A 14,435-nucleotide genomic window follows, 5' to 3' on the forward strand; every position below is an offset into this window, starting at 1 on the left:
TTTACAATTCTTACTTCTCTAACTCTCCACTCTAAATTTAAAGGCTATCGCACCCTTACCCCCAAAAAATTTTTATTTCAATTTCAACGAATGAGGAATCAATAAAGAAAACTTTTAACATGTTCGGAATTTAAATATAATCTCAGATTCGGCTTCATTAAGTAATCCATGCTAACTACTGTCACTGCGTAATTCATAAAATCCTCCGTTTTGCGCACACCACGCTCTGCTCTAAAAAAATTTTTTTTTGAACATATTTGCTTGATGGGTACAAAGTTTCATAATCATAAAGCAAGTATTTCGGCTGATATCAGCCCTTAAAGTGCCCTACCCCACTAGCAAATCATTTGTACAAAATTGATAGAGACCCCCCATTAAAAGCCTGGTACGAATCTTTGATCACCTATTCAGCCTTAAAACCATCAAAAATATAAACTAGAGCTATATAGAAAGCTAAAAAACCATGGTTCACTAAGTCCCGTTCACGGTGGAATTTTGGCCATTTTTTCTTGGACTAAACCGTTTGAAAATGAAAATGAAAGTGACTGGTTTTGCATTTTATCTTTTCGGTTGGTGCTTGTTTTGGTGTGATTGCTTTACTTTAGAGGAAGAACGAGCCGCGCGGGAACGAGTAAAACAACAGATCAAACAAGACCGTGAAGACAAAGTAGCGAGATTTAAAGCCGAGAAAAAAGCAAGAGAGGAGACAAAACAACAAAAAGTTGCAGAAAAAGATGCAGAGAAAGAAGCGAAAGCACAAGCTGTAAAGGCGGCAAGAGAGTAAGTCGATCACTAGGACCCTGGTGGAAACTATTTCAGTGTAATTAGACTAATCCCCTTAAAAGTGGTTTCCTCTTGGAAGCGAAAATGGTGAACACTTAAAGAAGGGGGCAACATTCTAGCTGACAAGACGGAAGTATAAAATATTTGACATAAAGTAACACCATTGATTGCTCTAATTATATTATCCTTATAAAGTTAGTTTATATGGGTTAGACACCCTGGTTGTTAGTACTTATTATTTTATTCTAGGTCAAATTTTAAAAATGACTGTTTTTCTACTTTCTAGGGTCGATTTTTACAGTCTAACATTGTCCTGAATGAAATTTTATCAGCCGAATATTCAATAATATAACAGAATACAAGAATATTCCTTAAAAATAATAATGTAGAATTAATTGGCTTAATACCCCCCCCCCACCTAGAGCTTTGAGTCTAGCTCCCAAAAAGACTTTCGCTCTAACTTTGTTGGGGCTTTGTTGATCAATTAAACAAACAGTACTTAGGTGCGGAAATGAGCTCAAATTTTTTTAGGAATGAATCGAAACATATATCGTAATAATATAAGTTATTGTTTATCTTTCATTGCATCTAATGTACTCTTGCTGAACCAGCCTCCATCTTAGTCACACAAAGTACATAACCCCCCCCCCCCCCAATAATTCAAAATGTCCTTTAAAAGGAGGTTCACTTTATCATGTGAAAAGCAGTCGCGTGTATAAGATCCGGGGGGTACTAAGGTTGGTGGATGAGGGATATATGCGGACGGGACCTCCGAAAACCGACCCTTAGAGAGACTGATTTTAGCTGAAAAGTTTACCCTTAGAGAGACGTTTTTAAAAAGTTTTCTTCCATTTTTGAAAAAAGCTAAAAATCGTGAATTTCCCGACCCTTAGCCATCCCACTAGATGGAAAGCTTGCAGAAATACTCAAGGAAAACAAAGATCTGAATAGAAAAATTTCAGAATTTGAGAAAGTACTTAGGTGCGGAAATGAGCTCAAATTTTTTTAGGAATGAATCGAAACATATATCGTAATAATATAAGTTATTGTTTATCTTTCATTGCATCTAATGTACTCTTGCTGAACCAGCCTCCATCTTAGTCACACAAAGTACATAACCCCCCCCCAATAATTCAAAATGTCCTTTAAAAGGAGGTTCACTTTATCATGTGAAAAGCAGTCGCGTGTATAAGATCCGGGGGGTACTAAGGTTGGTGGATGAGGGATATATGCGGACGGGACCTCCGAAAACCGACCCTTAGAGAGACTGATTTTAGCTGAAAAGTTTACCCTTAGAGAGACGTTTTTAAAAAGTTTTCTTCCATTTTTGAAAAAAGCTAAAAATCGTGAATTTCCCGACCCTTAGCCATCCCACTAGATGGAAAGCTTGCAGAAATACTCAAGGAAAACAAAGATCTGAATAGAAAAATTTCAGAATTTGAGAAATAATTCCTTCCAATAACAACTTAAATAACCACCTTCAATGTACCTTTGCAATACTGAGGGACATCTCTCTCGATCAGATATCTCCAGAAATGAGTTTCTGACCACAGCAATCAAGATTTTTTAGGCCATCCAACCATGATTAGAGATATTCAACTTAATAAAACAAATAAACAAATCGTTTAAGATTGATATAGACTTCAAGCAAAAGGATATTGCCATGAACCAAAACACTTAGTTCCAAGGTTTGATTGTTAGATCGTTCCGTAAGTTAAAGTCTGCATACAGATCCGCACAACATCCCAGCTCTAACTCAGCCAATCAGCACAGAGATTCAAAATATGATAACAAGAAATACAAGCAATTGGAACAATAATGATAGCTTCAACCGTACCCTTCGATATCGTTCGAATGGATTCATGCAACAGTAACATTGAACATTGCAAGTTCTAAGCTGCCACCCTATCAACATGAGTGACCGCCTACCAGTTAAATCATCATTTAGCTTCCCGACTTTTACTGTGGACCATCCATTCAAAATCCTAAGGGTTTTTCTATGGATTTATTGATGTTGATGAATATTTTCTAGTTTTCCAATAAACAAACTATTAAGACGTCGTCAGAGTTTGGGAGACTTTAACGAAGTAAATTTAATTAAAATCAAACAAGCATTTGGAACATATTTAAAAAATGCTACTCATTGGGAAATAGATTGCATTAAATATTGGACACTCCACAACTCGCCCGAGCAGGTTCGAAATAAATTTATCTTTTTATCCAAGGTAACTGCTTTTTTTACTGGGACTCAAAGCTATTTGGAGGGTTTTTCTTCACGGATTTCCACCGGGGATGCTCCGAAACAGGGATGTGGAACGGTGGTAAGAAATTATTTAAAAGAAAGGTTTTCACTTGGCTAAGCCACCGATAGAGATTGGAAGGGTAATTGTTGTCTCGATACCATATGGAAAGGAAAGAGAGAAGAAATGGGCTTAACATTTGAAATATCTTATTAGATTAAAATTTGATGTGCATTGGTGCGTTAAATCAATATTTTATTTATCATTACATTATGTACAATAGTCAACAGTGGCTTGTATTTTGTGCTTAATTGTTGGATGGCCATATCTCAGTTTATCTTCTACGATTCGCTTTCTTGCTTTTTTTACTCCCATCTTTAGCTCCCTTCTGTTTCTTTCCATTAGCTCTTCCTTGATCTTTATTCTTCCTTGCTTGACCTTTCTCGTGTTTTCCTTCGGTTGATTTTCGTTTACCTTTTGTATGCTCGGCGCCTCCATTTTTGGCTGCCATTATCATAGCTTGTTTTGCCGCTCGCTTCGCTACATGCTTGCCAATCTGTCTAGCAGCTAAGCGAGCGCCAGCTCCAACTAAGATCGGGACTGCAGGAGCAAAAGCTTGTGCACCTAAAAGAGAGGGGAAAAGGTATGATTAATTAGGTTACGTCATCATTGGTGATATCAATCTTCAGGTAGCAATTCATATTATTGTAATTAGAAAGATGTAAGATCTGTTAAGAAGGGACGTATCCAAAAGTAAGAATCATCGACAAAGTTCCATGGGCTACCATGGAACGGTTTAAAACGTTAGACTTTGAAACACAACCTCACCTGGAATTATCAAGTTTGTGGAGGATGTTTGAGAATTCAGATCATCTTGGAAAAAATAAAATCCTGCGATAACTACTAACAACGACAATATTACGTTCATGACTGCTCCTGTTTCAAATTTATTCTTCTTTAACCTTTCTACTAACTTTGTAGATGCTTTCAGCTTTAACTACCACTAGATATTTATCCTTTATATATAGGCGAGCTAAGAACATTTATTTTGGAAACTGTACTATACTTTCCATAGGGAATTTGCCAATTGACAAAACAAACAGTCTTTAGTATAGTAAGATTCTCTTCAAAACATAGAGGGTTACTATAACATCACAAAATTTAAATTATTAAAAGCTAAAGCATGATAAACATTCATTTAAATCAAAACCTATTTGTGATTTACTATATAGAATGCTAAAGCTTTTTAATAGTCAGCATAAATTTTCTTAAAGGGGGGATTCCTTAATACAGTGTTATGAGGTTACCATGGTTAAAGACTTGCATCATGTGACAATAAAATTATGTCACATCACCCCAAATGTGCTTTTCGGAATTAATATTCATTAGGGGAATTCTATTTTGAAAAGTACTTTTTTAAAGGTAAATTCTTTCTACCATCATGAGCTCAGGCGCTTTTCAAGACTTAAACATCTAAGTTAATGTTCTTTTCCAGGGTAGAGAGTACTCTCTGAGTAGATTCTGATACTTCACGCATGACACGAACTATTAGGTTCCAAATAAACGGGGGTTTCGAATAAACGAGGAGGCTGGAAAATCTTCTGGAATTTCTTCCATTGAAGGTTACAGCCTCTAAAAATAGGCTGCTCGCTGGAGTCAAAAAACACCCATTTTTTGCTGGTCTTTAACTCCAATGGAAGCCTTTCTATGACCTATAACTTCACTTTGTCCTAGAACATGTCGAATGTCGATCAAGAGAGGGGTCTCGGAGTGATCATCGAAAGTGAATTAAATCTCGAAGAGCACATCTACACCAAGATCAAGAAGGCTTAATCAATCGTTGGTTTGATTAACAGAAGCTTCGACTTCCGACTTCCTTTCTCCCGAGATACTTCGCACACTTTTCATTGTATTTGTGAGATCTCACCTTGAGTACACGCAAGCAGTTTGGTCTCCACGGCTGATAAAACACTCTAATGCAATTGAAAGTGTTCAACGCAGGGCCACAAGGCTTGTCGGTGGTTATGGAAACCATTCATACGAAGAACGTCAATAAGTCATGAACCTACTCTGTCTTAAGACCGGCGTAAAATCGGGGATATGATGGAAGTATATAAGCATCTCAGAAACTCGTTATTCGAAATCGACCTCAACGTAAGCACAATCAATCTCGAATTAAAAAAATAATTTTTCTGAAGACGGCATTAGAGGATGCCAAACGAGTTCACTTTACTGGAGAAGCATTGATACTTGGAACGGTTTGGAAACCAATGTTGTAATGCACCGTCCGTAAGGAAATTCAAACTAGAATTGACAAACGAATTGTAGTACACACAGAGTAAAGTTAACTCGAATTTGTAACGGATCGATGATATTGATATTGGTATTGTTCAAACTGAAGATGTAAAATAACTTATGTTCAAATAATTGAAAAAAAAAAAATGAAAAAATGACTAAGTCTTAATTGACAAATGAATTTAAGGCTAATTGAAATTAAAATACATGAAAGGAATTTAAGTCTGAATAAATAGAATTTGTGAAAGGAAATCTAAGTCTAAAGTAAAGTTAAGTCAAAACATGATGAGAAAAATGAGTGAGAAATTCCTAACTTTAACCTAAGACACACCTAAAAAAGCAAAACAAAATGGCTGACACACAAAAACAAACATGAACCTACCAGGTGAGCCAAAGTTGAAAGCTGTGAAAAGTGTGTGTTGATTGTTGAAGTTAATTTTGTAAAATTGTTGGTTGAAACTATTTGAAAAACTTCAAAAGTTGAAAAGTTGAAAATAGACATGTTTAGAGGGAGTGTAAGTGCCAAAATGAGACCACCATAAAGACACTATGAAATAACGAAGAAAAAACGAGCAACGAATAAAAACGACAAATTACGACAAAAAACGAAAAAACGACAATAAAGAACGACATATTTTTTGCCTAATTTCATAACTAATATTCTTATAAATTATATTTTTATGAAAAAAAAAAGCTTATATACTTAATAGAAAAAAGTTTCGCTGAATTTAATTTAGCGGTTGAGGGAATCTTTTGTTCATAATATGGTCTATTTTGCCCTAAAAATTCTAATTTGAGAGGTAATTCTTTAAATACTGAAAAAATAGTATTACTTTTACAGAAAATTGTATCTGCTAGATTATGTGAACTAAATTTTTGAATGCTCAATGAGCTTATCCGAAGAAAAACTGTACACCCCCTGTTGAGGAGGTCCAAAGTTTTGTTGCTGGAAATACTGTAACCCCATGGAATTCCAGGCAAATTTAGTTTAAAACTCTAGAATTTTAAATTTTAGTAAGATTTTTAAAAGTTACCCCCATGGAATTCCTGTTATTTTTTGACAACATTTTGTATATCCCTATGGAATTCCCCTACATATCAATCCTTATCCCCTTGGAGCGGAAATGGATCTCCTCAACAGTTATTTTCTGGAAAAGTCCAATTCAGGAGCTATCAAAATCATCCCCATTTCATACATTATAGTAATGAAAAAAACAAAAAACAATATTTTTAAAATAGTTCAGGGTGTTATCTGAATGGGTTCTGCCGAAAAAATCTTGTAAAGTCGGCTCTCCTTGAAATTCTGAACAAGTTTTTTGATTAAAATGTCAAGTTCCAGCTGAAAAGTATTATCGAATCGATAAGCAACGTCATTTAGGAAATTTCTATCAAAGCCGTGTAATAGGTTTATTTCCTTTGAGAAATAACATGGCAGATAACCAGCTCTAAAGGCTTGTGATAACCTTTCGAACATCATTGATACAAATTCTAAATAATCTCGAGATTGTTCAAGTTTCTCAAATTCTTCTGGTTGTGTTTCTTCTATTGTGAAAAGATAAACAGTTTTAAGGAGATACGAAGATAATTTCTTATCTTTTTCTCCATCAAAAAGAGCATGGGTTTCCAAAGTGAAAATTACCTTGGCCAATAAGTAGCTCATCTTTTGAAAACAAGTTTGCTTACTTGCCAAGATAATTTCAGCTTCAGAAAAAGATAATCTCCACGATCGTTCTTCACTTCCGATCGCCTTTCGAACTAAACAACATCCCACTTCACGAATTTCACATATAGTCCGTGGATCCGGCCAATATCGATCTCTTGTGAACCATTCTGCTGTTATTTCTGGCCAGAAGTTGATTTGTAAGCTCAATACCAAATCCACCATCATATGGCTCACCACTTGCACCAAGGGATGATTGATAACCGATTCGTCGATTTCTTGGTCTGGATGTAATTCACTGGCATTATCAGATAAACGCCCAGTTACTGAGGGACACCCTTTTTTAAACTCGAAAACATCTATAAATTTATTTCCACTATTACGAACATCTTTGATTGAGCATTCACCTTTGAGGAAGGAAATTGACTTTTCATCAAAATCTCTCGATGTCTGGTCATCGTCAACATTGAGGAGGTAGTAACCAGGATATTCTGTTTCCATCATCATATTACGTGACCGATCCTCGGGGAGGTTTTCAAAAACCATCATCATATCCAAATCATAATCTTTATTTTCGACTTTTATCATCAAAGGTACTAACAAAGACCCTTCTTTTAAGCTTCCAGTGATAAAAGGCGCTTCTTCGCCTGGGTATTTTCTGTTTTTTTCAGAGCATATACTTAAAAGTACTGTCCTTAATTGTTCATCGTAATTATAGAAAACGCCTAAACATGCATATGATTTCCCTTGGTCCGACATATCTCTTTATATCTCTTTCAACTGATTCGACGCTTCGATGTGCTGTATCAGTCAAAAATACTTTTACAAGTGAAGTCCAGGCGAAACCAAAAGTAGGAAATCCTCCATATTTTGTGAATTCCACTACCCTTACATTGCTCCATATGAAATCTTAAAACTCTCATTTATTATAAGTCATTATGATAATGGTTGTTTTGATTGTTATTTTGTCATGGGATATCGAAAGATTTACCTTTCAATGAGGCCTTTTTATTTAAATAGCCTCCCCCAGAGCTTTTGATTGGATTTGTTATCGGCAACGTATAGGATAAACCTCTAGTTTTTTCTGATCATTACTAACAACATTAACGCTTTTTCTTTTATATAATATAAGAATATCATATAGCTGTAAGCACAAACAGTCATTGAATAATTTCTGATACACCACGGCTATTATACCAGGGTAGATTCTTTTTACAAATTTTGCTTTCAATAACAAACTTTTATCTATTGAATATCTGCTTGATATTCATGATGAAATTAGCCAAAAAATTAACAATATGTTAAGAATATCGACATCATAGATTTTGGCAACTGAAACCAAGAACGCAAACTTTAGAGCAATTTACCAGTATTGCTAAAGTGTTTCACAAATATACCAAATCTTAGCTTGATGTATGTATTCCCTATGTATCAGATGTTAGATTGATGCTGTGTTTGGATCCTAGCCTAAGGAATACAGTAAGGATATTTCAGGATGATTTTCCCCAAAAAGTTGAGAATACGAGAATATCCAGGCATATACTAAAAGACGGATCGACGGATCGACGGATCAACGGATCGACGGATTACTAAAACACGGATCGTCGTATTTCGGATTACTAAAACACGGATCGTGGTATTTCGGATTACTAAAAGACGGATCGCCGTATTTTAAATTACTAAAACACAGATCGTCGTATCTCGGATTACTAAAGCACGGATCGTCGTATTTCGGATTAATAAAACACAGATCGTCGTATTTTTTTTTAAATAGAAAGCTATAGTCTGAAATAGTGTGCAATATCATTTGAATTAATCAGGAGGACCCACCATCGACACCATGGTTGGGTCCGACTAGAAAAATTTTATAAAATATAACTTCTTAGACTAGCTAAAACCCTTCTAACTTGACTCAAAATGACTCTCTTGATTGGCATATTAACAGAAAAATAAGCTTTTGAATTTTCCGAAAAGAAAGATTTGCGCCGCAGGCAAAAAAAAATCAAAAATTGAAATGTACTTTGAAGTAGAAACAGTAGAATTCAATCTGAACGACCATTAGAACTTGAAATTTGTACCCTTACAGTGCATTGAGAAAAAAACACACCCTTACAGTGCATTTTGGTTATTTCGAAAAACACACCCTTAGGGTCCGCAGCAAATTTTTTTTCCGTACATGGACAGGAGTATCATCGACGGTCGGGAATATCTCATTTTTGTTGTTTGGTTTTGTTGTTTGGTCAGGTCAGGGTTGCTAGTAACGGCTTGTCACTGTGCCGGGTGCATACTCGGCGCCTTGGGCCCCGCAGGGTTGCTAGTAACGGCTCGAATTTCAGTCAGGTTAAAAAAAGGGGCAATTTTACCCATATCATAATAACATTACCCCCGTCTTTTTTGTCATTCTATAAGTATTTCCAAATTTTGTATTCTGCTGTGCGAGTGTGGCTCAACGGATAGTGCGCTGGGTTTCTGATAAGAAATTCTTTCAGTTGGTGGGTTCGAACCCCGGTCGGGTCGATATTCCAAGGTTTAAGATAAGTTTAAGATACTCCCGCCCGTCGATGATACTCCTGACCGTCAAGATGTGATACTCCCGACCGTCAAGATGAGATACTCCCGTCAATGTACGGAAATAAATTTGCGGGTCCGCACATACCCGTCGGTCGTTTTGCCTGGGTGCCCCCCCCCTCCCGGATAAAACTATATGTTTTATTTTATTTCGTCCTTTATTAGATAACATTCAAAGGAAGTAACAACAAAATCGTAAAGCAAGAAATTTTATACTCTTTTGACCTTTGAGAATGTCAAATTTGTGCATTATGGATATAATTCAACTCCCAAATTATCGAATGTAATTAAAGCTGTAATTACCATGTGATTAAAAAAGTCTTCTTTTTTTATTGGACTTTATTGCATTATGTCAAAGAATAAAAAGATAACAGGAAAAGAGATGTGTGTAAACGTGCTTAAAACGTGAAAGTTATATAATCATCATCAAAGTCCAAAATCGAGAAAAACAACAGCAATGACAAGATTTCTATATATTTAACTAACATTGACCCAAGAGCCCATTCTTGCTACATTAGATTGAAAATTCAGCAAACGTAGCAAACGATGAAAATAGTCAGTGTATGCCTTACATATTTTCTTCAACAATCGACAATTTCACACTACCAGGTCACTGCAACTATTTTCAAAAATTTTAAGAAGAAGAAGGAGGAACCTAGCACACGAGGAATTTCTTCACACGAGGACGATCCGTGATTTAGTAATCCGAAATACGACGTTCCGTCTTTTAGTAATCCGAAATACGACGATCCGTCTTTTAGTAATCCGAAATACGACGATCCGTGTTTTAGTAATTTAAAGTACGACGATTCGTGTTTTAGTAATCCGTCGATCCGTTGATCCGTCGATCCGTCTTTTAGTATATGCCGAATATCCATGATGAAATGAAAATCACCATCCTTATAAAAGACGTGGAACTTTTCTAGTATAATATGTTTTTTTTATTTTTTCGTTCGAAAAAAAATGCAATTTTTCACAAAAAATACATTCTGTAGAAAATACCCCCTAAGAAATGCTTTACTACAACAAAATTTAAAAAAGCAAAATAAAATTACCGGATTGAAATTGCTAATATTTTTTTTATTATCTCTTCCGAAGGGCCAGAGATCTTTAAAGAATACGGTTAAAAACATGCCTCAAATATCTTAGTCAGCCCGAACATTGTTCACATCAAAAGCTAGTCTCTACCCTAAAAAAACAGAAGTTTATAACACAAAGTAAAAAAACTCATTTTGGGATTTTAATATTTCATCGTTTTTTAAACCAGCCTCTACCGCTTCTTCGGTTTCCACTCCGTCGGTTTTTTCGGTTTCCTCTCCCTGACAATCGGCGATTTGTTCTTCTATTTCTTCTGCCTGTTCGGCTGCGTCTCTTCCTTGTGCGTCTACTTCTACTTCGTCTGCCCTGCTTGATTCTGCTCCTCCTGCCTTTTTGACTGCGTCGGCTCCTTGCGCGTCTGCTCCTTGCGCGTCTGCTTTTCGTGCGTCTTATTTTTGTTCGTCTGATTCTGCGTCTTTTTCCAAACATTCGACGGTTTGATCTCCTACTTCCATCTTTACCACCCTTTTGTTTTTTTTCGAGCGCTCTGTTTCAATCTCTATTCTTCCTCACTTGACCTTTCTGATGTTTTCCTTTGGTTGACTTTCTTTTCCCCTTTGTATGCTCTGCTCCGCCATTCTTCGCTGCCAATATGGCACCTCGCCTTCCAGCTCGCCTTGCTATGTGTTTAGCGAAGTGTCTTATAGCGAAGCGAGCGCCAGCTCCTACGATGAATGGAATGGCCGGTGCAATGGGTTCTGCATTCGCCCCTGAAAAAATACGATTACAGTCATTGTTGACATTATATGTTTTTTTTATAAGAACATCCAAGTTTTTTTTTAAACCTTCGAATGTTCTTAACTTTTTGAGTTTAAGCTTTGTTCTAAACTTGTTCTTAATACTTTGGTCACAAAAGCCTTATGTTCTTTAGTCTAGCATGCTAGACGACTTAACTCAGTAAAAAATAGGAAGTAGAAAACTTGACAGGAGCATCAATATAGTCGTCTAGAATATTTTGTGCACAAAAAAACCTTTCATAAAAATTCTCTTTTTTCATGTTTTTGGAAAACATTTCCAGGGGGTCTTGTTGGTTTGTTTTGGTTTGTTTTTTTTTCTTTCACTTAGAAATTCTCATTGGCTGAAATTTTTAGTTGTTTATATATTTTGTTGTATATGATTGTTTTCCCACCCCGCAGAAATCTGCGGGCCCTGCTGGAACTCCCGTAAGCTACGGAAACCACCTTAGCCCAGTCGTTTATTTTAACCATATCCCGACATAAAAATTTCCCGCTTTCAACAAAAACGTTATAAACGACTGGATTCCCAGTCTATATGTTCTTGTATATTTTGTTTTTATAAAAGAACGTATGGAGGTAAAGAAAAATGAATTTATGTAATTAAGATTAAAGATTAAAAACTTATAGTAAAAGGTCTGCACCAACTTACTCTTAAATACCGAAAAAAATTGAGATCGTCGACCTTGAAAAATAACAAAAAGAAACGGACTTACCTGGAATTATCAAGCTTGTGGAGGATTTTTGAGAATTCGGATCATTTTGTAAAAAATAAAATCCTGCAATAATTACCAATGAGTGCAATACGATGTTCATGACTTTCGTCTGTTTGGAAACGATGCTTTTCAAACTCAGTCTGCGATTTATTTTGAGGAGCGCTATTTATAGTGTGCTGATTTTAAGGAAACGAAAATAGTATGATATAATAGTTATGGGTAGAAAAAGTACCCTATATTGAAACACAATGCTTGTCTTTGAAAATCCTTTCAGATGTTTTCAGATAGAAAATCACTTTTGGCCTAATTTTCTGGGAATCCATTATCTTGTTAATTTTTAGCCTTTTGACACGGAAGTGCAATAAAACTGTTACAAATAGGTCATTATCATTGTTGGTAAATTGCTAAAAAGTTTCGATGAAAGCCAAAGGGTGTGTTTACACTGGAAGGTTTCCTTAATTAAATCCATCAGAGTAATTATTGATTTTACTCAAGGCAGGCTTCTCATTGTTAGATTTTCTTTTATTGATATTTCCAAAGCCGCCTGTGATTGGTTGATATCCATACATCACTCGAAATCTGTAAACATATTTGTTGTAATGGTTGTACTCAATAATTGCATTCGTCTTACACATCAACAACGCTGCTTGCACTGTTTCAAATTTTTTTCATCCGTCATCCGTGCTTGAAATCACAAAACCTTTTGTTCATTACACGCATCCATGTTTCCTTAATAAAATCTTTCGTTTTAGAGGGTGCTCCTACCCACAGATTTGAAGGGCTAGATGGCGTGCTTTAAGCTCTTCCAAGCAAAAAAAAGTGAATATCCCAAAAAATATTACTGCTGTTGTTTTGAAAGCCCGCGAAACTTCTTATTGGTCAAGTGATGATATTCTTTGGTAATACCACGTAACCTAGGTAGGATTTCCTACCTAACATCGGCAAACTTTTCAGTAAAAGTACGACATCTAGCCCTTCGGGTTTATATATTTATGCTCCTACCCTCCCTTTAAGACAATAGAGCTTACGACTCATATCAAGGATGATCAATTCAAAGTAACAATGCAATGCGTTCGACTCTTTATCACGTGTACGCTTTGTATTGTAAAACATGAAAGATTCTATAAATTTAATTGAGGAAGCTTTCCAATGTAAACGCACCCAAAGATATCTTATTAGCCCATTTAATAGAATTCGTGCATCTGTTACATGCTATTTTCTATTCGATTTAAAGGGTAGCCCGGGGTCTATTTAAAGCTTTTCTGTAGACTGGATGGCGCGATTAAGTGGCCCGGTATGATATGGTCTTTTTTGCTTAGGCGAGATTTTAGTTGTTTTTGGAAATAGAAATAGTATGAAACAATAGTTTTGTTTCAGAAAAAGGGATTGCCAATCTGTTATTTATATTTGCTTCCCATTCTTAATTATATTTTTTAATTCCAAGTAGTGATTTAAAATTCGGAATTTTTGTATTTTTCTTTCAAAATGGCGACTTCAAATGCTTCTAGTCTACGTCACAGGACTCAGCGTCATAAAAAATATCAAAAAGCAAATTTAAGTATCGATTACCGGTTGCCGAAAGTATGTTCTTCCACTTTGGCCAAAGATGGTGCAGGGAAGTCGGTCGGTACTAAACAATAGATTCATAAAGCATGATGGGCTAGATGGAGTGCTTTAAGCTCTTCCAAGCAAAAAAAGTGAATATCGCGAAAAATATTACTGCTATGGTTTTCGAAAACCCACGAAGCTTCTGACTGGTCAAGCGCTGAAGCCATATTGTAAAGTCACGTTTAGGTAGAATTTCCTACCTAAATTAGGCACACTTTTTAGCAAAAGCACAATATCTAGCCCTTTGGGCTCTATAAATCCAGGGTTTGTTAAAATTGACACCAGTAAACAAAGGAAGACTTTGTCGTGAATCCCATTGTGATTAATAATGATTACTCATAAGTATGAAATATTTATGACAAATATATGATTGTGCAGTGCATTTTCTAAACGCCTCCTTTGTGAACATCGATGGGTATAGATTTTCCAATATTTTTTTATGTCTGGGGTTCGGGAGGAGTACTCAGGCAAAATGGGTGCTGGGTATGTGCGAGCCATAAGAGTCCCTTTTTCACACTCTCGAAAGCCCCTCAGAGTCTTTTCTCTTTGTAAGGGTTACGAAATTACGAAAATCAAAAATCAACTTTCTAAAATGGTCATTAAGTTATGAAATTTAGACTAAAATTTGAAAATTTTGGTGGGGATGTGAGAAATGGAAAAACACGATATTTCACAGTGAGTATTTATTTTACTGATTATTTTCGGTGGGGACAAATTCTAGAGTATAATTTTC

General features: G+C 35.8%; 1 protein-coding gene across 1 annotated transcript; it reads right to left on the reverse strand.

Annotated features, from left to right (window-relative positions):
- Positions 1-3,215: 3,215 nt before the first annotated feature.
- On the reverse strand, positions 3,216-12,208 carry LOC136808667 (uncharacterized). Its single transcript, XM_067065215.1, has 2 exons — positions 12,095-12,208; positions 3,216-3,647 (listed from the first exon to the last, which is right to left on the reverse strand). The coding sequence occupies exons 1-2, from the start codon at positions 12,192-12,194 to the stop codon at positions 3,358-3,360; spliced, it is 390 nt and encodes a 129-aa protein (XP_066921316.1). The 5' UTR covers positions 12,195-12,208; the 3' UTR covers positions 3,216-3,357.
- Positions 12,209-14,435: the final 2,227 nt, after the last annotated feature.

The sequence above is a fragment of the Clytia hemisphaerica genome, unplaced genomic scaffold (assembly GCF_902728285.1).
Source record: "Clytia hemisphaerica strain Z4C2 unplaced genomic scaffold, Clytia hemisphaerica genome assembly, whole genome shotgun sequence".
In the NCBI taxonomy this organism is placed as follows: Eukaryota; Metazoa; Cnidaria; class Hydrozoa; order Leptothecata; family Clytiidae; genus Clytia; species Clytia hemisphaerica.